Source organism: Acomys minous (assembly GCF_964271855.1).
Source record: "Acomys minous genome assembly, chromosome: 2".
NCBI lineage: Eukaryota > Metazoa > Chordata > Mammalia > Rodentia > Muridae > Acomys > Acomys minous.
Window position 1 is genome coordinate 117,127,712 of NC_140484.1, and position 23,865 is coordinate 117,151,576.

The 23,865-nt window shown below is 49.2% G+C and overlaps 1 protein-coding gene across 1 annotated transcript in view; it reads right to left on the bottom strand.

Moving 5' to 3' along the window:
* HOMER2 (homer scaffold protein 2) overlaps nt 1–8,186 on the bottom strand; it is a 109,348-nt gene extending 101,162 nt beyond the window's left edge. The window contains 3 exon segments of the mRNA XM_084756285.1: nt 8,000–8,043; nt 8,045–8,062; nt 8,064–8,186. Of these exon segments, the coding sequence (XP_084612411.1) occupies nt 8,000–8,043; nt 8,045–8,062; nt 8,064–8,090 (89 nt within the window). The 5' untranslated portion in view covers nt 8,091–8,186.
* Between the last annotated feature and the right edge of the window lie 15,679 nt (nt 8,187–23,865).

Here is a 23,865-nt window from a genome sequence, read left to right on the forward strand (position 1 = left end):
AAAAATCTTTTTCGCCTTTGACAAATGTCTAAATGTATTCCCCACAAGTGTATTTTTATTCTAACAAGCTAATTTGAAATATAATTTAAATAATTTCTACCAGAATGATACCATATGACTAACAGCGCCTCGGCGGCAGAAGATCTGGAGACATCATAGTGCTTTCAAAGAGGCTCCCATCCTGCCTCTTCCCACACAGAACACACCCTGCTAGGAGACTGGTGCGCGATGCCAGCTCTCACCTCCAAACTTATAAATATGCCCGAGGCCGCCTGCACACCCAATACCTAGAAGATGCAGGAACACAGCAAAGCGGTGCTCAAGAGGCTAAGGCCTCAGAAACAACACCCCGGGCTTTCTGCCCCAGGTTCTCGTCATGGTTCCCTTTGCTCAGCTCATCAAGGGAAACGCACCTCAAGCCCTGTGAGGTCCGGGCTTGTACACCAGGGAGTCCGGTGTTCTGAGAACCCTTTTCTCCGCTGTAAATGCGCCGTGCGGACGCTTTTTTGCTTCACATTTGACAAAGCTGAAGGAAGACCTTTTCTTACCAAACAAAAGTTTCTGTGCCTAAACTGTCGGCTGGCAGCTCTAAATGTTTCCTGCGGAGCGCACAGCGTTGAATTTACCTGTGGGTTTACCCTTAGGTGCGCATGTGTGTTCTGCGGCACTGGGGATAGTACCCAGCGTCCTGTGCATGCCGGGAAAGTATGCTATCGCTGAACTAACACCCCAGCCCTGGTGCTTGTTTTTTATGTTAAGAAATTTTGTCTTATATAGTGTCCCTCCTGCACACCAATCCTTTCCTTAGGGGGATTTTCCTTGAAGAGGAAGAGGACAATGGTCCTTTGAAGCACAAAGAGGATTTCTAAATGGGACACGGGTGCTTTTGCTCATAAAAAAATATCCCTTCTGAGTCTTCAAGCAGAATTACTCTGCCCATCACAGTGCCTAGGAAGAGCAGTGGGCCTCAGTCCATCCCTCTCCCGCCGCATACGCCCCTTAGCAATGATGGCGCCTCCTTAATGTTCTCACCACGATCACTACGGAGCAGTGACTCACCCAAAATTACACAGCCCCCTCCCCAAATTACCCAACGCTAATTGTGGTCTTGGTCTTCTTGGGCAATTCATTTAAAGCCAACAACCGCCTTAAGGAATTGTCAAAAAGTCTTAAAAAAAAAAACAAACTCTGCCTTGTACTTAACAGGTTTACAAAAAATGTACCAAATTTGGCAAAAACAACTTAGAATTAGGTGCAGATTTAAATGATGGTGTATTTTTATAATTATTGGCAGGAGAAGTTGTCCACTCAGGGCACTTTTTTTTTTTGGTTGTAAAAATTATGTTACAAAACAGATACATAGGATGATTTCATCTTGTTAAAAATATATTTCCCTTTGTAGACATACATCTAGACACTCAGTCACACACACATGGAAAAGAGTCTGCAAAGACAGATAAGCAGCTGCTGGTGATGGTTAGCCTAAGACGTGGGATGTAAAGTCGCTTCCGCTTCCTTCCTTCCACTCTTATTTTCTCGTACGAACATGCCATGTTTTTATAATTAGAAAGAAAAAAAAAAACCAAAGCTATTTTCATTTTGTTTAAAAACAAAATCAAGAACCGAACAGTACACAAGAAAGGGCAGAGGCAACACAAGCACGGGGCCACGACTGCGTCAGAAGGCTGTGGAGGTGGTCAAGTGCCGGCTGCAGAAGCAACGGGATGCAGGAGAGTGACAAGATCCCAAAACCCACATCAAAGTTGGGTGGGGTGGCATCTCTACAATGTGGAGGTGGACACAGGTGGATCCCAGGGGTCCCCTGACCAGACGGTCTAACTGAACCGGTGAGCTCTGGACTCAGTGAGAGACCCTGTCTCAAAACACCAAAGAGACAGAGACAGACGCAGACACACACCCAATGCCAACCTTTTGCCTCTCCCCACACTGGTCAGCACGTGTGTGTGCCCGCCAAGAAACTAAACACGATGCGCGAACTCTGGTAAGTGTGCTGAGGGTGACCACACACTGGACCCTAAGTCCCCCAGAGGCATTCCGGAGAAGAGACGCGATAGTGTCCACAAACCACGAGTCCTTTAAGAAAAGCAAACGACGTGCTCTGCTCCGAGTCCCTCTTCAGGGGACTGTGCACACGCTACAAACGGGACCTCGACTCAGGCCTAGTAACTCTCAAGGTTCAGACCGGCAAGAAGCTTCCAGAATCAATGATGACATTTCCCAAGACAGAAGTGACCCCAGACACTTGGTCCAGCGCCAGCTACTCGCTGACCTCTGACCTCTTTCCCACCGCTCTTCCTCCTATTCCGCTCTTGCCACTTGCCCTGCCCACTAACATGCTGGGCATGCTCCTGTCTCAGGGCCTTTGCACTTGCTGCTGACTCCACCGCGAATCTGATTCTCTCAAACCCTGCAGTTGCGCCTGCTTCCCTCCCTGTACACCTGCAGGCCTCCTCCTCAGTGAGGCCTTCTCACGGGCTACCTAAAACCGATTGTGCTTCAGCGTCTTCGAGCCCATTTCCTTACCTTTTAGGGTGTCTATAAGCTGAATTTTATAAGCAAAACGAAAACAACGCAGAGAATATTTATCCATACTTGTTTACCTTTTCAGCTGGTATCTCTGCATCTGGCATCGAGTCCCTTCCAAACTCTGTGGCTTTTCCCAGTACAGACAGTGGGGGAGATTGCTACTTAAATGAGCTAGAGTGACCCTACGTACCAGCAGTCCTTGGGATGTCTCCAGTGAGACATCTTCCCTAGACTCCCCAAATTCATGGACATTGCCACCATCACCTTGTGTGACACCTTCAGATGACAATATTTTGTTTACACTCATAGCTCTTAAACACAAAGCGAATACCGGCATATGAGGCTTACGTCCCCTTTTAAGTTCGCATACCTGACAGAGGCAGGAATTAACTAGTGGGTCTGTTCACCTCTGGGTCCCCAGCAGCATTAGACAACTGTCTCACAGACTTGAATTAACTTTAAGCAAAGTTAAACAACAGCAGCAAAAGTGGGCCCAGAGAAGACAAGCTCATTTTAAAATATTTTTCAATTTTATTTTAATGTGATGGGTGTTTTGGCTGTATTTTTATCTATGCACCATAGATACACAGACCCATGGAGGCTGGAAGAGAGTGTCAGATCCCCCTGGGACTGATGGTTGTGAGCCATCCCATCAGTACCAGGAATTAAACCTGAATCCTCCGGAAGAGTGGCCAGTGCTAACCACTGAGCCACCTCTCCAGTCCCGGAAAGACTCAAAACCCAAAGCAAAGCCCTGTAGTTTGTAAAAGAACACAGTGTGGTCCCAAGGTGGGAAAAGAGCATCAGAAGAAAGTTAAGCAGTAGAGATTCCTGAAAGGCAGCCAGCCGCCTCAGGTAACTGTGGCACTCGTCCACTGCAACACAAGCAAGTACACAGTAATACAGTAGATCTTATTTGTAAACACTGACAAAATCAGCTGAAGTGACAACAGCTGACAAGCTGCCTTTTCTGTTGGCCTTCTATAGATAAGATGGTAATTTACAGCTCCAATCCTCGGATGAAGCACACAGGCTGAAAAGTAGCCTACATCACAATGAAAACCCAATGCCTCACTTGAGCATGAAAACAAAAACCACATCAAAACGTGATCCCTTTCTCTCCTGGCCCTTGTGCCTCCCTCTTAAGAAAATCATTCAGAAGGTAATCCAAAAAAAAAAAAAATCGCACCTTTCTGGTATCCAAGCAAGGCTCCCATGCAAACAGTAACTTGATCATAAAACATTCACGGCAAGTCTATGATGTCAGCCGCTGCTGTATCACTTGTTGTGACACAGTGGTGAAAAGGGAGTCCGGTCTTTGTGGAATGGATGGAGCAGGATGGAATAGAAATGAGGTCAAAGGAAGCCCAGGTGATGACTGCTGTGCAGTGGCCAGGTACTGTAGGCGACACAGGCGGGGCTGTGTGAGAGTTACAGGAGCCAGTGCACTGGCTCTGGTGGCTGGAAAGGCTGATCCCGCTGTCAACCCACGAATGAAGGGGAGAGGGTGTCTGGGAAGCCAAGGTACAAGGATTTCAGGCATCCAAAGGCCCCAGGAACACAGCTTAGCACAATCCCAGCATGGCAGAGAGTCCTACCAGACAGTGCTGGGCTAGACTGTATGTGCTCTTGCACTGGTGCTGAGAAGAAGTTAAGAAAGTGGTCCTCAGGAGAGGTGGGAGGAGATGGACGGGAGGGGTCTTCTGGAAAGGATGTCAAGACTCTTCAGAATGCAGTAGGTGGCACTGCAGAGTGGCTGGTGACACTAGCGATCAGGGAGAGGCGCCATGCCTTTGTCTGCTGAAGGGTGTTTAGACAGGAGAGTGACAAGATCTGATTTGCAATCTTAAAAGTCCCTCAGCTCCCAAGGGGGAAAAGATAGATTGGCAGCAACCCAGAGTAAAAGCTGGGGTGGGGGGGGGGGGAAGGGGACAGGGGCTGGTGGGGGTGGGGGGGGCGGGGGAAGGTTTGAAAAGTTTGTCCATCCAAGAAGGAGGCAATGGGGCCCAGGAGTAGAGTCAGCACTGTGTTACAGGAGAGTGAGCACTCGAGATGTATCTGAGTGAGAAAGAGAATTCACAGGACCAACGGCAGCCTGGACATGGGATGGGGCGAACCAAGGATGACCCTTGGCTAATTATCAGAAAGATGCTGAGGCTACTGATTGGGATGGGATGACAGAGGGAGGGCGGAAAGCCGGGGCAGCAGCAAGAGCTCCAGGAATGGCTGAATTAGAAGCGCAGACCTCTCTCAGAAACGAAGATGGAGGGCTGCCAGCAGATAGGCAGTAATACCTAAGGCCATGCGGGCGATGGGGTGAGCTGAGGAATTGGGGAAGATGACCTGGGAAGAAAGGATTCACTGACAGAGAAGGGGGAAGCAGGACCAGGTCCTAAGCATATCTACCATTCAGAGTCAGACAAAGGAGCAACTAGTAGGAAGGCTGAACCTCAGAACCATCAGGTGAAAAGAAAGACAGAAGGCTGCAGTATAAGGGGAGCTGAGGCGGGGGTGGGAGGGGCTGCTTCAAGGAGGAAGGGCAACCTGTGAGGAACACTGGCGAGGGTGAGAGAAGATAAGGGCAGACATCTAGCAGTTTCTATGCTAAAGTGAAGGCAGAAGCCGGACTAGAGTGTGGAAGTCAAAGAAGTGGTAGGGGAAAAAAATGGTGACAGCGGGTTTGCCCTGTGTTTGAGATACCTTCAGAAGGACGAGAGGGTGGCACAGAAGCAGGGCAGGTTCACAGGATGGGGAGAGGGAGCTCTTTAAAACAGAAAAGGCCAGCCGGGCATGGTGGCCCACGCCTTTAGTCCCAGCACTCGGGAGGCAGAAGCAGGCAGATTGCTGTGAGTTCGAGGCCAGCCTGGTCTACTAAGCGAGTCCAGGACAGCCAAGGCTAGCACAGAGAAACCTTGTCTCGAAAAACCAAAACAAACAAACAAGCAAACAGAAAAGGCCAAACTGTGCTGCCCAATACAGCAGCCGTCAGCCACACGTCTCTACTTAAGTCAAGTGCCCAGTAGCCCCGAGTGGCTGATGGCTGCTGTAACTGACCATAAGACAGATAGAGGACACTCCCAGCACTGCGGGAGTTCCATCGGACAGTGCTGCTCAAGGGACATTAAGAAACAGAGAGTGGTCCTCCGAGAAGGTGGAAGGGGACAGGGCAGTCGACATCAGTAGAGAGCTGTGGGCCATCAAGAAAGACTGGCCATTCAGCCAACAGGCAGGAAGGAGGGAGGCAGCTGCATTCCTGCTGTAGGAAGGGCAGGAAGATGGAGAGGTCCCTTCGCTTTACGGCTGCTACTTTGTCCAAGAAAAAGGAGACAAGGAGTATACAAGGAAAGGGTGAGGGACGTCTAAGAGGAGTCAGTTCAACACAGCTGCCTCAGGGAACGAGAGCACAAACACCGGAGACAGCACATACTGACCACAGAACACATCACAGGAGTGAAAGGGCAGTGAACACCTAAGGCGGGGGCAGGGGCCGGGGCCGCAGCCACAGCCAGGGAGCACACGCAGGCAGTCGGTTTTTAGTTCCTTACATCTTTGTCCTGTCTATACTCTAGAGTCTGATGATGCTCTGACAAGGGCTGCAGCCATGGGCTGCTCTTAGTGGGTCTCAGTGGGTGACGGGAGTATACATACACACACATATATAACCTACATTAGAAAATATACTTTAAAACAGCACCGAGGGGTAAGAGCTACAAACCAGCTACTGGCTACAAGAAGTGAGTAATGCACATTTATTGAGTGCTATTAAAATTACATGAAAGACACGCTCAGTGTTTAAACAAAATGCCCAAGCTACTCCTCCCTTCTTTTCCACAAACAAAACAAAACAAAACAATTTGTTTTCTGGTATTTTCTTTTAAGCTTTTGTGAGTAAACGTTTTCATTTCCACAGACCTATTTCAACCAACAGAGTTTCCATGTTTGTTTCTGATAGGCAAGTGGGCCCCCCTACCCCCCACCCCCCACCCCCCTCCTGGTTTGTGTCATCTGAGGGGGGGAGGGGCGGAGGAAGAGTTAAAATTAAGAGGTCCTTTTATCTTCCATCTTGAGACCTACATTTACTAACTCCTTCCCAAAGATTTTGTTTTTAAGTATGAAACCTAAGAGCCTCAAGGACTCCCACTGCTCAACAATCGCCTCTTTCCTATCTGCGGTGCCTGAAAAAACGATACGAAAAAAATCTGCCTGGGGGAGGATGACTCTGTCTATCACGCCTGGGACCCCCAGTTGCCCAACGTGTTACATCTCTTAGATAGGCATCAATATTCCTAAGCGAACTTCTGCTGGGCCCCTCTGCGCCCCATGTCCCTGTTGTCCACAACGGTCTACCCTCCTTCCCCCAAGCTCTCCCTCGCTTGCCTCTACTTTCTCCAAGATTCTACCGGACACATTATGCCTGGAGCTAAGTACAGTAAAGCCACTGACCCATAGGGACCGGCCAGGCCACCAGGGCAATCTTGTCTCTTTCCACTGCACCCGTGCCTTCCCACGCTAACTCGTCCCCAGAGGGAAGCAAGCTCTCTAGACCTACACAGCAGAGGCCCCTGGGTCCCTTGAAGGGCTGTTTGAAGGACGCTGGGCTCAGCAGCAGAGGACATAGATTCAAGACCTCTGGTTCACTTAGCCACCCTCACCGCCCCTTTCCACGCGGTGGCCTAGCCTCTGCCCATGAGCAACCACGCACTAGGTGCTCCCTTTTTTACAAATGTTATCAGCTGTGCAAGCTGGGAGAAGTCACCAAACTACACCTGCCTCCGTTTCTTCATGCCGAGAGCAAGCACAATCACCATTCCCTGCATAGAGAAGGAACACCGTGAGTGTGCGCTCACATCGGTGAGCAGATGTAAGGAGTTAATGTGTTATTAGCACGGTGGCTCCTGACTCACAGCGCCTACTGCTCAGAGAGACGCCGCCGAAGAGAAATCAATCCTGCTTTTAAAATTACTTTATATACTCAGAAGCATTAGTCACTTCAACTGAGTGCTCCAACTTCCCCTCCCAAGCATCTGGAGCCTCACCTAGGTTCCTAACAGATTCCCACCACTCTCAGCCATCTCAATGCTGCCTGTAAGTCCACTATTGCTACGCTGAAGGGTTATTATTGGGTGTGTTTCCTTTCCAGGAAAACTTCGATTTCCACGTCGCTGGCTGTAAATGCAGCCGTGAAGAATGGCAAACTGCTTTTCCCACTCACAAACCCAGGCCCTGGAGTTGCCCGCGCCAGGGGCAAGGAGACCGCGGAATGGCCGAAGCGCCTAGACCAGCCCTGGTGCAGGTCCCCGCCAGGTGTCTCCGCGCGCGGCTAGCTGAGAGGGGAAGGGCCGTGGGTTCCCCGGGGCAAAGTCCGCACCCAGGCCGGGGCTCCCCAAGCTCCCGTCGCTGCACGCGACCGGCGGCCCGAAGCCCCTCGCGGGCGCTCCGAGGGCTCACTCACCCCATCTCCGGCGCTTCTCCTGCGGCCGCTCCGACGGGGCCCCTGGCGTTCGCTCTCCGCCCGCTCGGCAGCTGCTCCCCGCGCGGCACATGCGGCGGCCCGAGTGCGCCCGGCTCAGCCCCGGCGCCGCTCCATTCTGCCGGCTGCGCGGCTGCTCTGCCGGTGTCGGGGCCGCCGCCAGGCGCGGGCGGGCGGGAGGGCGGGGGCTGGGCGGCCGGGGGCTGGGCGGCCGCGCTCGGGCGGAGCCGCCGGTCCCTCCCGCCCGCTCCTTACGTAACCTCGTGGCCCCCGGGCCGCCGCCGCCGCCGCCGCCCGCCTGGAGCCGGGGGCGCGGCAGCGTATGCAGCGTCCCCCGCGCGGCCGCGCAGTCGCTGCTTCTTCCCGCAGCCCCCTCCTCTCCTGAGTTCGACCCCCGCACCCGCGCTCCCTGCCAGGCTTGGCACTGCGCCTCGGGCGGGATGTCCTGCCTGCTGGACTTGAAGTCGCAGCTGGCAGGGACTTTTTTTGGCCACCTTTAGTTTGAGGATGAGGGAACCCAAGCCCCCAAGAGAGGAGAAATGTGACCAAGGTCATATACCCAGTTTAGAGCTCAGGTCCCCAGAGTCCGAGATAGACAGGACCAGTACTTGCTTTCCCTCCCTCTTTAAAGCCCACCTTTGTCTTCCTGCCAGTCTCTGGCTGGGTGGCCTTAGGGTAGCAACCTGGTTAAAATACTGGAGGCTAACATGTCAGGGAGGACCCTGTAGCCCAAAGCAGGCGCCCTGACCTCTTCCCTAGGTAAAGAGAGTCGCACACCCTGAGCATAGCAGGTTGGCAAACATAGTAAGAGGCTTTGTTACGCTTGGCTAAAGGCAGTACCTTCGTCCCCCATCCACACAGGTCCTGATTCCTTACCAAAGGCCAGCACTGACGTCAACCTAACAATCACCCCACTCCGGGCCTTCCACGGAGTTGTCTTCTGATGAGCGTACATTGCACACAGAAGCCTAGCATCTCTGGACAGGGACAAGCAACTGGAATAAGGCCACCACCCTGGCCAGGCCCTCTGGGTAACTGTTAACCTGCTGGCCAGCTTCCTCACCTGACGGAAGCAGCAGCCCCACTTCTAAAGCTGCGGTCAGTAACTTCTTAGGTACAAGTTAATGAGTGGCTTCTCTCCAGCCATCCCTGGGATGAGCCTGTCCGGTCCACTAGCATCTCCAGCCTTTTCTCCTCTCACTTTGCCCTTACTCGCTGCACTCCAGTCAGCTGGCCCGTTCGTCCAGCCTTCCCACGTACTGTTCTCTCTGTCTGAGAAGATTTTCTCCTCTTAATTCCTGCTTGTGCTTCAGCTCTTGGTTAAATCGTCACTTCCTTTAGAGGCTTTACCTAAGGCCGTGCGTGGCATTGTACGCGTGCATTTTTCTTCCTTGCTCTTATTGTTAGTATATCCGGTGTAAGATCATTGGCTTACTATTCCAGACACATCTGCAAACTCTTAGAAAGACATGGCTATTTGCCCACCGCTGCAACCCCACTACCTACAATGGGAATTCAAGGTCTCCCACAAATATTTGTTGAATGAATAAGCAAATAGACCAAGCCCTATCTACACAAAATTGGTCAGGGTCTGTGCACCCAGGTGACGCTGTTTAGGGCCCCGGCTAATGAGCAGGCAGCCCTAGAGGAAGCTCGTCTAACGCAAGCTAAATTCCAAAGACCAGAACTGTGCCAACGGTGCTGAAGGGGAGGGTGTCACTAGTATTGGGCCCAAGAAAGAAGCCAGCAGAGGGGAAGAATGGAAAACAGGAGCTAGCTCCTATGTAGGGTATGGAAGTCAAGGATCTCTGAGTGAAGGAGCCAAGTAGTGCCTCAAGCCCCGGCTGGGAGTTCCCTGCTCTCCACTGACGGAGAGGGCACACCCACGTCACCTTGGCGAGATGCAACGAGGCTGAACAGGTGCGGTGGTGAATCACACCGGCTGCTTCGCAGCCCATGGGAGACGTCAGGACCATCTTGGAGGTCAAATGCTCTGCGGTTCAACTGCCTGTCCTCTGGGCAGAAGGCTCTGACGGGGAGAAAAGGTGGGATAGACTCGGGGTTTGGGAAGGGGTGTGCTTTCTTTACCTTCTCCAAGCTACTCCAGGAGGTGGGGCATGGGGAAAGTGGCCTCTCCTCCTCTCCTCTGGAGTGTTCTCGCTGCTGGCGCTGCACTCATTCTTTGGAATAGTCCTGCCGGCACTCTTCCATCATCTTGCGTTTCCCTATTGGAGGCCTTCCACGGAAGCCAATGCAGGCAGAATCTACTGTGGAGCACCCCTATCCCGCCCCCAATATGAGCTCGGTTGCCCTGGTTGACAATGGAGATGATGGGTGAGACCTACTATTTGGAGAAGGCGGAAGTGACGAGAAAGATTCTGTGCTGGCTGTGTGGTTGAGGCCAGGCCAAAGAGAGCCTGCATAGGCCTATTAACTGGGTATAAGAGGAGCCGCTGATGGGGGCAAAGGTGAAGATGGGAGAAGGAGGCGTGGTCTTGGACAAAGCAGGAGAGGATGAGATCTGGGCCCAGTAGAGTGGATAGTCCTAGAGAAGGGAAGAGGGGCTGCCTCAGCAGGCAGGAAAGGCTAAGGGAATGCTGGCCCGGAGGGCATCTGAGGGAGCAAGGACACCTAGTGAGTTTGCAGGAGAGAACAGATAGGAGGAGAGAAGTCAAATTAGAAAGAGAGGAGGTACAGCCAAAGGCTAGGCAGAGCCAAGGGGACCCTGCAGAAGAGGGGGGCGGGGGAAGGATTGCAGGAGCCAGGGGAGTCAAGAACAGCCAGGAGAGCACGGCTCACAGAGTCAGCTAAGCAGGCGTCACGGGAACTCACAGAGGCTGAAGCAGCAATCAGACCTTGGATGGGCTCTCTGCACACATGTTACGGTTGTGTCATTTGCTGTTCTTGTGTGACTCCTATCACTGGGAGTAGGGATATCTCTGACTCTTTTACTTACTCTTTGGACCCCCTTTTTTCCTATTGGTTGCTTCATGAAGCCTTGATGTGAGGGTTTGTGCCTAGTCCTATTCTAACCTGTTAGGCTATGTTCCGTTGATATAGCTGGGAGGCCTGCTCTATTTTTTTTTTTTTTTAAAGAGAACCAGAGGAGAAGTGGATGAGGGGAATGAAGGGAAGTGGAGCAGGAACTGGGAGGAATAGAGAGAGAGGGGAAATGTAATGCGTGAGAGAAGAATAAGAAGAAAAAAAGAAAGAAAAAAAAGAAAGAAACGGGAGGTTGAAATAAAAGTTAGTGTTAGGATAGAGCCGTGGTTGGACATAAGGCGGGCGAGTGATGCTTTCGAAGGCTAGGGCCCACACTTTGGCCACCACAAGCTCAAGGACTCAGAACCCTTGTCATTCTATGCAGATATCAGAGGCTTCCTTATCTGATCGCTAGGCACAAATGTTGGACCGCTAGATCTTGCATTCTAACTGGACCACATCAGATAACACTGGGGAGCTCATCGGCAAGCTATAGCCAAGCCAATAATGAAATGAAGGGATGGGGCTGTAGCTCAGTGGTCCAGTGCTTGCCTGCCTCGCATTAAGCCCTGGGCTCCACCACGACTGTTGCAATGAAAGGAAACAGAGCAGCTCTCTTGTGCCCCCTGATTCACCAAAGCCCCCTGAATACTCTGTGTCTAGTAAGCCAGCACTCCACAGCTCTCTGGCTTCTTGCCCTCAAAAGCTATCTCCTAGAGAGATGGCTGAAGGGAGGCAGGAAGAAGACAAGCTGAGCCCTGAGATGTCCTTGAAGTTATTGTTAGTATTATGATTTAGTGTGTGTGCATGACCTGGGTGAGTCAGGCATACATGATACATGCTATGGTGCACGTTAGGGGGTCCTCCCCTTCCGCTGTGAGCTCTGGATATTGAACTTAGCCACTGAGCCATCTTGCTAGCTTCACCTACAGCATCTTGTCATCCCCCAAATAAGAAGACAGCTTCCAAACTACAGCATGTAGCTGAACACTCCCATCTGTGACCCCAGCACTAAAGAGGCTGAGGCAGGAGAATCACTGCAAGTCTAAGGTTAGCCTGGACTATGCCATGAGACAGTCTCTCTAAACAAACAAACCTACACCATGTCAAAGGGTACAAGGATTCCACTGAAAGCGCCCCCAATGACCAGAGTGGCACCTGGAGAGGGTGGATAGGTTTGTATACAATTATAGCACCAAATACAGATATGCAGTTCAGAGGCAGAGACAGGAAGAGCCAGCCTAATCAGGGCTAAATAGTGAGGCTTTGACTCCACACACACATACCCAAAAAGGATATAAAACAAGTTAATAGTGAGATATATAAAATAAGTATGTGTTGGGTGGTTTAATTTAAACAAACCATCATCACCATCCCCAAACCCCTGCTGCATTTAAGGACAGGCAGGCCTTAGTGACTTGATTCCAAGGAACAGAGTGCATACAATGGAACAGTTCCCTTAAAGTGAAAGCTCCTGGCAGCTGCTGTCTTAGCCACAGGACTGACCAAGGTTATCCACGTCAGTGATGCCTCCAGAAGGCTATATACTTCTGAGACAGTGTGACAAGGAAGGGCTTCACTTACACCATATCTCCCTCCAAAGTCATAACACCAGTCCACTCATGAGAAAGGCTACAGGCAGAGTAAGCACCTGACCAACCCTCATGGCTGTCACAGCCGTCAAACACAAGGAAAGATGGAAGAACTTCCAAGACTGGAGGAGACTAAGGAATGTGGCAACCACCAACATGGTGCCTAGATTGGATCCTGAAACCAGAGAAACACTGATTAAATCTTGGGCTGACCAGATGGCTCACTGGGTAAAGTTGCTTGCCAAACAGGCCTGGCAACTAATGTTTAATCCCCAGAAACACGTAAACAGAAGAGAACCTCCTCCAGAGATGTGCCCTGACCTCCAGATGTGCACCATGGCATGCAAGCCCTCCCTGCCCCCACAAACCATAAATAAAAGTTTTTGAGATTAAAAAATATTTTGACAAAATCTAGAGTTTGGTAATAATGTGCCCATGTTGGTCCCTTATAATAAACATTCCATGGTAATATAAGATGTTGAAAAGGGAAACTAGACCAGCCACAGCACATTACACATTTTAATCCCTGCACTCAGGAGACAGGCAATCAGATCTGAGTTCAAGGCCAGCGTGATCTACATAGTGAGTTCCTGAATAGCCAGAGCTACATAGTTAACAAAAAATAAATAAAAGAGGGTGGTTGGGAGAAAGGATCATGGGAAAGCTCTCTACTATGGGGGGAGGGTTGTTTTGTTTGTTTGGTTGGTTGTTGTTTGTTTTTGCGGTGGCATCTCACTATGCAGACCTGGCTGAACAGGAGCTCACTCGTTAGACCAGGCTGGCCTCGGCTTCCCAAGTGCTGAGATGAAAGGTGTATGCAACCACATTTGGCTTTCTGTACTATTTTTGAAACTTTCCCCAAAGTTGAAAAGTATCTGAAATAAACATTTATTTTAAAAATAGTCAGGAATGATAAGAAAGCTCTGCAGGTAAGGGTATTTTCTGCCGCTCCTGAGGGCCTGAGTTCAATCCCTGGAACAGGGTGGAAAAGAACTGACTAATAAATTGTCCTCTGCCTCTCTCTCTCTCTCTCTCTCTCTCTCTCTCTCTCTCTCTCTCTCTGTCTTTCTCTGTCTCTCTCTCTCTCCCTCTCCCCTCCCCCCCCCCGCCTCCTCCTTACACACATACACACACACACACAACTATCAATAGTAACTGTAAAAAGAAAAGAAAATTTTCGAGACTCTCCTGAGCTCTCAGTCCTACAAATACGGTAGCCAGCTGCAATACCAGAAAGATGAGCGTGCAGAACACATTATTTTATCATGGCAAGACCTGAGGATTTAAAAATGTTTGCATGACCGACTCCTACATCAGGCCATTGAAATCAACAAATTTCAATTTTTTTGAACTGAAACCAAATAAAAAAATATATTTTATCTGCAATTGGATATATCCACTCTCTGTGGCTGTATCTACATCAAATGGAAACAAGTTAGAATGCACCCTCAGTGCATGTGGACAGTTTTCATTCTGGGCCATCTCTAAAGCAGTCCTACTCACAGCCTACTAATTTGATGTTGAAACCTGTAATATACACTAATATATGTGTATATATGATATATAACAAATATGTATATATTTTAATGTACTATATACATATATAATTTCTTTCAATAACAAGATTAAGCTGGTGTGCATAGATATAATGTTATCATTAGTGAGCTGGGTCTCTGCTGTGACTGACACAGAGACTGGACATTGATTCTAACCATAAGACAGTCCAATTCTCTCAATTACGCTTGAAACAAATATCTTATTAAAGTCATGAATTAATGGATAACAATTATTATAAAAGCTATTAGATCATTTGTGTAAAGATAGAAAAACAATTATCCCTTCTACAAATATTGATCATTTACTATGTCCCTGGTCCTGTGAATCAGGGTATTGGGGATAAAGTTCTGAGGAAGAAAAGCCAAGTCCTCCTGTCGCAGAACAGAAGACTGTATGGAATACACTAGCCAAATGACCACACAGATACCAAGTTGCGGCTGTGTGGCTACAGGGCTCTAGTCTAAGTCAGGGAGGAATGGCCTCTTTAAAGAGGTACTTAGGAAGTCAGTCAGGAAAAGGTCCCAGGCAGAGAAGCTGCAAAGGCTCCAGAGTGACAGAGGATTAGACAGGTGAAAAATATAAAGGTCATTAGCCAGTGTGGCTGGAATGAGGAAAGTCTAGCAAAGCAGGAGATGGCAAGGGAGGTGTGCAGGACCCGAGGGAGGTGTGCTGAGGAAGCTGTGCAGGCCCTGGGGCTAGGCTGAGGATGTGTGATTCATCCAAACTCAGTGAGAAGCCACTGATGGGCTGGAAATGCCATGATCTGGTTTTTGTTTTTAAAAGGTCATTCTGTCTCCTGGGAGAAGGACAAGAAGGGAACAAGCTATTGGGAGAGGGAGCGTCAGAGTTTTTCAGACACGGGGTTTCCAGTTGGGTGTCCGTGCTCTCTAGTCATGAGGGTCCAGTGCATGGACACCAGTAGGTGGTCACCCCTTCCCTTGTGAGTCCAGGTACCACTAAATTGGACTCAGCGAGTTTTTTTTTAAAAAAGCAAACAGGATATGAAGTTTGGAGGGGGAGTGGGGGAGGGGAGCCTTAGAAGGAGTTGGAGGGAAGTGGATGCAACCAAAACACATTGTATACGTGTATGAAATTCTCTAAGAGTAAATGAAACATACTAAAAAGGGAATTTTAGCTAAGGCTTGGTTTAAGGAAAAGAGAAAAGAAAAGAGTGAGAGCACAGAGATCGTTTAAAGACTCTAGGTGAGAGAAGCAAGGGAGAACGGGGAAATAGAAGGATCCAGAGGGTCCTAGAACGTACAAGAAGAATATTATGATGGGTGGATCTGGGCCCAGGGGTCCTGCTCAAACTATGGTGCCAGCCAAGGACAATATGTACAATAAATTTAAAGCCCCTACCCAGATCTAGCCAATGGATAGGACATTCTCCACAGTTGAGTGAAGAGTGGGGACTGACTCTCACACAAACTCTGGCGCCCCATATTTGACTACGTCCCCTTGATGGGGAGGCCTGGTGGCACTCAGAAGAAGGATAGCAGGGTTACCAAGAACAGACTTGATACCCTATGAACATATGCAGGGGGAGGAGGTCCCCCTCAGTCACAGACAAAGGGGAGGGGAGTAGGGGGAAAGCGGGAGGGAGGGAGGAATGAGAGGATACAAGGGATGGGATAACCGCTGAAATGTAATATGAATAAATTAATAAAATATTTTTAAAGAAGAGGCTCCAGGCTCCAGCCCCTGTCTAAGGGTAAATAAAGATGGACCACAGGCTGGAGAACTGCCGCAAAGGGAAACTCACCAGGACCTAGTGATGTGTCCGCTGTGTATAAAGTTGATAAAATAATCCAAGTCACAGTGTCTCTATAATTAGGGTGCACATGGACAGGGCAGCAAGGGTCACAGCAGAGGGACGGCAAGGGCAGGAACCGCATCACACCTGGCACAGCACTGAGTCTGGCTCAGCCATTGTCTATGTCTGTGGCCTTGGATGAGGCCTTCCCTCTCTCAGACTCATTTCTCTCGTTGCTGAGGTGGGGCTCTGTCGCTGACACCAGCAAGTGTGGAAAGAGAACTGTAGAGTGCAGAGGCCAGTCTCTGTGATGGCACATAATCAATACAGGATTGGCGTTATTGTCGTGCTGCCTTTGGTGGCAGGACGAGGTGAAGTTTCTGTTTTCTTGGTGTGGTTGATTTAATATTGTCATAACGATCCACATTTTAACTGGAAGCTGATTCTTGTGTGTAATCCCAACCTCTGGGAAGTAGCGGCAGGAGGATCAGGAATCAAGGTCATCCTGAGCGACATCGTGCGTCTGAGCATGCAGAACTATATGAGACCCTGTCTAAGAAAATCAAATTGGGATGGAGAGATGGCTCAGCAATTAAGAGCACTGACTGCTTTTCCTGAGGTCCTGAGTTCGATTTCCAGCAACCACATGGTGGCTCACAACCATCTACAATGTGGTCTGATGCCCTCTTCTGGCCTGCAGGTGTACATGCAGATAGAACACTCATATAAATAAAATAAATAAATAAATCTTTTTTTTTTTTAATTGCCTGGAGTTGGTTAGAGGGTCCTGGAGGCCATGCCCTTAGTGAAGCAGCCCATGCCCTTCCTGCCCCTTACTTCTGCTCGCCTGTGTGGAGAACCTTCCATGGTAGTCAGAGAGGAGTGTGGACCCTGCCTCTTTGAGGTGATACTAGATCAACTCAGACTGCCAACCTCCAACCCTGCCGTTTCCAAACTACCCGAGTACCTTCCCTTAAAAAAGTGAGCTAGCCAGGCATGGTGGTACACACCCATGCACTCGGGAGGCAGAGACAGGTGGATTGCTGTGAATTTGAGGCCAGCCTGGTCTACAAAGCAAGTCCAGGACAGCCAAGTCTACACAGAGAAACCCTGTCTCGAAAAACCAAAACCAAAAAAGAAAAAGAAAAGAAAAAAGAAAAGAAAAGAAAAAGAAAAAGAAAAGGAAGAAAGAAAAGAAAAGAAAAATGAGCTATACACCTGGTACTATACGCTTTCTCAGCACTGGGGAGGCAGAGGCAGACGGATCTCTGTGAGTTCAAGGCCAGCCTGGTCTACAGAGTGAGTTCTAGGACGGCCAGGGCTACAAAGAAAAAAAACTCTGTTTTGAAAAGCAAACAAACAAACAACAAAAAAGAAAGGAAAAGAAAAGTGAGCTATAAGCAGCTCTCCATGTTCCTACTGTCCTGCACCTGTCTCAAAGCCCCCCAGGCTCTTGACAGCACTTACCCATTTATCTAACCTTGCTGAGCACCTATTCTGAGCAGGTCTGGGGCCTCAGACAACTTAGCCAGCAGAAGAGAACAAATAAAGTCCACGATCCGCTCCTCTGCCTGAACAAGGCTGCAGACGAGGAATCGATGGTCTTATAGGACATTTGGGAGGGAAAGCAAACACACAGGGAGAGACATGGGGCATTACAGCGCATTACACAAACGTACATTGGTGACAGAGATGCCCACATGGCTGGCTCAGCGGTGCATGGTGGGGAGTGGCGGGGGTGGGGGTGAGGGGGTAAGGGGTGGGTCGGGGGATGGGGACTCAAACTTGATTCTATCCACCGCAGAGAGCAACTAGCGTAAGTCTGATGTAGGGAGACAGCATTCTCAGATCTGTGTCTTGGGTCCTCTTGGCATTAGTGGAGAGACTGATCTAGAAGGGCAGTTAGAAAGCCCCACGAGACGCCGGCTTTAGTCACACCCAGGCAAGGCGGGAAGGGGTCTGCACCAGCTTGAAGTTCAGGTGTGAGCAGGGGAAGAGGGCTGCCAGGAGAGGGCCCGGTCCTCTCACAGCCCCACAACCTTGAGTTCCCTCACTGGCTGACTCCCAGCAGAATCCAACCCTCTGGGGCGAAAATAGCAATGGCTGTGGCTTCCTAGCCAGCTGCAAGTGCCTGCAGGGGCACAGGAGCGTCCAGGTCGTACTGCCCACGTGCCTGAGCTGTCCCATTCGTCTTTCCCGTCACCTTTTCTGTTCCTTTCACCAGCTTATTTCCTCTACTAGGCTGTGGTCCTCATGGATAGGATGCCTCCCTGGACTAGGTTTGTTTGGTTTTCTCTATTTGGGCCCATACTCAGACAAGTTCTCCTTGGAGTCCCTGTCTCATGTTCCAGTCTAGCAAGAAATGCAGGCCAACTCAAAATGTTAGAATTGGGTCTCATTGTGACTGACAGGCCTGCTTTGGGGACAGGCCCACCCTTGACCCTTCACTGTGCTTAGGGGAAGGGATTGTTTAACAAGCCGGCCTGGGGTGAGGTGTGGAGGCAGCTTCTCTCAAACTTTTATTTTTACTTTAGTTACAGACAGTTGTGAGCTGCCATGTGGGTGCTGGGAATTGAACCTGGGTCCTTTGGAAGAACAGCTAGTGCTCTTAACCTCTGAGCTATCTCTCCAGCCCCGAGGTAGCTTCTCAAGACAGCCATTGTCTGAGACCGAGACTAAAGCAGAAATCTCGAAGAAAACGGAGTAATGGATTTGGGGTGGTGGCAAACACATATCCAATGCTAGCGTAAGTGTATAGTTACATTTGTTTCCCGGTTCCAGTTACAGAATAGACAGATGAATTCCTGGATGAAAGACAGGACAGAGTCAAGCATTCCTGAACTTGTAAGGGGCAATCTGGAGGGCGGACATAGTGCCGAGGCTCTCAGGCAGAGTGGAAATAGATCCTTCAAACAGGTTATTCTCAACTTTGGTTAAACATTAAAATCACCTGGAAAGCCTTGACAAGGGACTCACGCCAGGGCCCCACCTCCACAGAGCATTGCTGGTCTGAGAGGTGTCCAGATACTAGTAATCCTTTAAACTTCCCAGTGGATTTCTCTAAGCCCACTGGTTTCCAAAGAGAAGCGGACTGTAGCCCCAGAACTCAAGGCATTTGGAAGTTGGTGGGAACAAAAAGGAACACACCCTAGCTCATTGGCTGGGCCACCTGGAGAGTTAGGGCTCTGCAAAAGAAACAAAAAATCCAAGGGCCCTGGGAAACCAAACAAGTGGGCCCAGGACAGGGAATTAAAAAAAAAAAAATCTAAATTCAGTCTGTTCTCTCTAGGACACACTGGTGCTGTGTGGATTGTTTGTATTTAGTTGGTAGCAACAGAACAGACAGGCACCTGTTTTTAAATCAGGACTAGCTGGGATGGGTCGGGTTCAAACAGGCCAGGCCTAAGTTATGGGAGCAGCTTTGGTGTCCATCAATAGATGAAGAAACAAAATGAGACACATATGGGGGGGGGGCGGGGTGTTAGTCAACCATGAATGAGATCACAACACTGCAGGAAAATGGATGGAACTGGCAATCATGATGTTGAGCAGAATAAATCAGAGCAATACAAACACTATGTGTTTTCTCACGTGTGGAGGTTACACTATATAGCGTGCATGCGTCCTAGCACACATGTTAGAATAGGTAAGTAGAAATGGGACTGCGTCAGAGAGGAAGAGGCTTTGAAGGGAGAAAGGAGAGAGAACATATGTAAGAGCAATGTGACATGGGTGACATGAAAGCAAAGTGGGGACGACTTGGGTTGAAGAGGACTGGCAATAGTGAGAGAGGATGGGGGGGGGATGGGGAGACAGACAAGAACACAGTATGTGCTTTAGGAAACCCGTCACTTTGTGTGCTAACTATGCTGGTTGGTTTTGGACAACTTGACTCAAGCTAGAATCACCTGGGAGGGGACCTTAACTGAGGAATTGGCATCATCAGATTGGCCTGTGGGCATGTCTGTAATACATTTTTTTTTTTTAGGTTAATGATTGCTGTGGGAGGGAGGGCCCAGCCCACGGTAGGTGGGACTACTTCTGGGCAGATGGTCCTGGGTTGTGTAAGCAAGCAAGCAAGGAAGCAAGCAAGGAAGCAAGCAAGCAAGCAAGCAAGCAGGCAGGCAGAACCAGCCATGGAGAGCAAGCCAGTAAGCAACATTCCTCGGTGGGCTCTGCGTCAGTTCCTCCCTCCAGCTTCCAGCTTTGAGCTGCTTCACTGATTTCCCTCAGTGAAGGATTGTCACTTGTAAGATGAAGATTGGTTTGGGTCAGTATTTTATCAGAGCACTAACAACAAATTGTAGGCCATTAACTAAAAATAATCACAATAATTAAAATACACACACACACACACACACACACACAAGGCTGAACTCCAGAGCCACATCTAAGGCTGAGCCAACAAGATGAGAGCTGCACCGTCCAGAAGACCCTGGAGTCAGGTGAGGCACAGAATTATTTGACTGGAGATGCTAGGGCGGTTCAGGCATGTGGACATGGATATGGAATCCAGGAGGGAAAGAGGCACTAGCAAGTCAGAGAATCAACGTGGTGAGGGAAATATTAGACATGCCGGGACGCAGGAATCCGAGCAACAAACAAAAGGAGGCATCCTTGGACAGGGCGCTCAGGGATAGGGCGCTTTCCTAGCATCCCCCAGGCCCCGGGAAAGAGAAAAAGGAGATGCCAGCAGACAGTTAGATATCATAAGTAAACTGCTTAGAAGAGAGACTTGGGAGCCATGGACAAGTCTGAAGACAGGAGAGTGTGTTAAGTGAACACAAGCAGTGGGGAGGAAGGCGTGGGTGGAATTCCCAGACAGGGAAGTCTGGGGATGAAAGGGTGGTCTCAGGACCTACAGTGCCATCCTATTCTAGATATAGATAAATCTCCCATCAGCCCAACTTATCATCATCAAATGCCAACTATTAAAATATGAGAAGATCCTTTGTCAGTAAAGTGAAAACATAGAAAACAAACAAATAACACCAGACAAACCCCAAATATTACAAAACAAGACACATGTAGGCTTACCATCCATTTCAATGTAGCCAATATTTACCGAACGCCTACTAAGTGCCAGATTGACCACAGATGGTTTGGCTGGCATGGTTAATTTATCAGGCAGGCACACAGTCCACTCCCACACTCTTCCCAGCCCCAGCTGGGAGACCTTGGTGGTTCTGGCTCCCAGAACCTGCCTCTAATACACCAGTTCCAAGCAAAGTCTCCTGGCAAATCTCGGGCCTCACAGTAGGTAACGTCTTTTCTGGAAACCACTTGCTTCACATTGCTGCTCAGTGGTGAGCTTCCTGGCTGCCACACAAAACCCTTGCCTATGCTGCTCCCCCCAACCCTTGCTTATGCTGGGTGCCCCCCCAAATCCTTAGCTTTTGTTGTGAGGCCCACCTGTGGTTCTTTCTACCTCCTGTGCAAGGCAGAGACTCATGGTCTGGCCATTGGCTGGGGAAGAAAGACAGCAAGGAGATGGTCATTCTAGTGACCTCTCGGACGGCTGAGTCTGTTGCTGTCCTTACCCACTGCCATGTCAGGGATGACACAACAGAACATCACTTTGAATCAAGACAGTACTGCTCTAGTCACCCCGCACCCACAGAGACTTCTTCCCTTCTCACCATTTTCTCTGCCGTTCCCTGTCCCATCATGCACTGGGCAAATCTATGCCACCCCTAGGTTGGTCTGTATCATGAGGGTTGCCCCATCGCATATTTTTGCTCTGCTCTGTACGATTTCTTGTTCTCTTTGCACAGGACAGCTCTTCTTTTTGTACGCTTCTTCAATCTATCGACTCTTAGCCTCCTTCCAAGCCGCCATAAAGCTGCGGTCTGCCCTGCCTTACTGAGAGCTCCCCTTAAGTTACGTGCTCATTGCGTTTACTGGCTTACCATTTTGTGTTCTTCTGAACAAATTGATTTTTTTTTTATAATTGGGGCAAAACGTATAAAATTGACCAATTTAACCAGTTAAGCGATGCTGAGTATATTCAAAGTATTATATAACCCTCAAGACTGTCCAACTTCAGGACTTTTTCAGTATTCCCAAATCAAAATAAGTTTTTTTTTTTAATACTCAGAAAGTAGGGACATATTAACCTAGTTTTTCGTGTTAGTTCTGCATGTAGCATGTTACTTTTTAAAGGCTGCTTTCTGTTGATATAACAAAGTACCCAAAACTTGGAACTTTATTTTTTAAAAAAGATGTATTTAGCTTAGATGTTGATTGGCTGGGCATGATGGTTTATGCCTTTAATCCCGGTACTCAAGAAGCAAAGGCAGGGAGATCGCTATGAATTCAAGGCCAGACTGGCCTACACAATGAGATACTATCTCAAAAACAAAACAAAACAAAACAACCCCCCCAAAAAAACTGAAATCAAACAACAAAAAGGTCTAAGAGCATGGGACAGGCACGTTGGCAAAGATTCCTGGGGCTGCTCAGACCACAAGGCTGTAGCTCCAAGCCTGTCTGCAAAGCAGCTCTGTAGAGAAGCCGAAAAAGATCTGTAAAGTCAAAGTCATAAGAAGCCAAGAGACTGGAGCGCTCTCTCTCTCTCTCTCTCTCTCTCTCTCTCTCTCTCTCTCTCTCTCTCTCTCCCTTCCTCTTCCCCTCCCTCTTGTCTTCCTTATTTCCTCTTCCTGTCTTTCCCTCCCTCTCTTTTTTTCTCTTAGTGCTTGCACACATTACATGGTGGTCACGTGGCTTCCCTTCCTAACAATACGCCTCAGAAGAACTAACTCACTTGAGATAACGTCCTGTGACCAAATTACCTTCTCCTAGGCTCTTCTCTTACAGGACCCACTACATCTCAACATTGTCATACTCCCCAAATATCTAGAACATGACCTGTGCAGCATGAAGTCAAACTTTATCGAAACTGCAGCAGTGTCCCATAAGTAATTTTGGCCGAAGCTGAGCTCATGGGACACCTCTGTAGGCCTGGCTATTTAAACAGCGGAGGCAGAAGGATTGCCGATACCACAGGTCCCAGAGCAACCTGGGAAACAGCAAAAGTAAACACACAAACGAGCCCCTGTGTAGCCAGAGTCGAGGAGTAGTTTAATATAAAAGATGCCAAGTGGAACTAATATCAGCTCTTCAAGCTCCTCTTCTAAAATGTCCTGCTAAAACAACAAAGAAGAGTCGGCTCTACAGAGAAGGAAGAAAAGATTTATGATCTTATTCAAGCTGGATCTAAATCGGACTAAGCCCTGACCTTGGCCATGGAGTCTAAGAGCCTCCCAAGCCCTAAGAGGGTGAAGGCGAGGCCCTGACTGCCAAAGAGCCCCCAACAACTACAGCAGTGTTCCCCCGACTCTCCTCACCCCCTGATTCAGCCCTCCTGGGGCAGGGTATGAGAACCTGCTTATTTCCCAGCGGCCTGAAGTGATTCTTAATAAAAGCAAGTTTAGGAAAGAATGAAGGGAGGTGTTGTGTTAGCAAGGAGGGGCTGAGTATGCTTCCTAGGGCCGCAGGGCAAAGGCTCTTTAGCCAGACTCACTACAGGTTCCCGGGAGCTGCCAGGGCCACTGTGCTGCAGGTACAAACCCTTGCAGGGTCCTTGGAGCCTCCGACTTCGATGTGGCTTCGGGTGCTCCTCCCACATAACACCTGGATTCCATTGCCTCTTGCTGCCACCTCTGCTGCCAAGGCCTCGGATGATCCCATGTTCTGGCAGCCCATCCCAGTCTGGACTCCCCGCAGTGGAGGCATGGCAGTGAGACATAGTCCTGATTTAGAACAAAAGAGCCATGTATTCTTCGGCCAGGTATTAATTAGAGAATGGCTACAGGCAGCTGGTGACATCATAGTCCACCTTTGGATCCAGTTGGATCGTTTCATGGAAATCTATCTGCTGAATCTGATGTAGTGTTTACAGGAGGAGACACTGGACACCAACAATAGTTGCTGACGCTCAAATTCCACCGCGTAACCCCCTGATA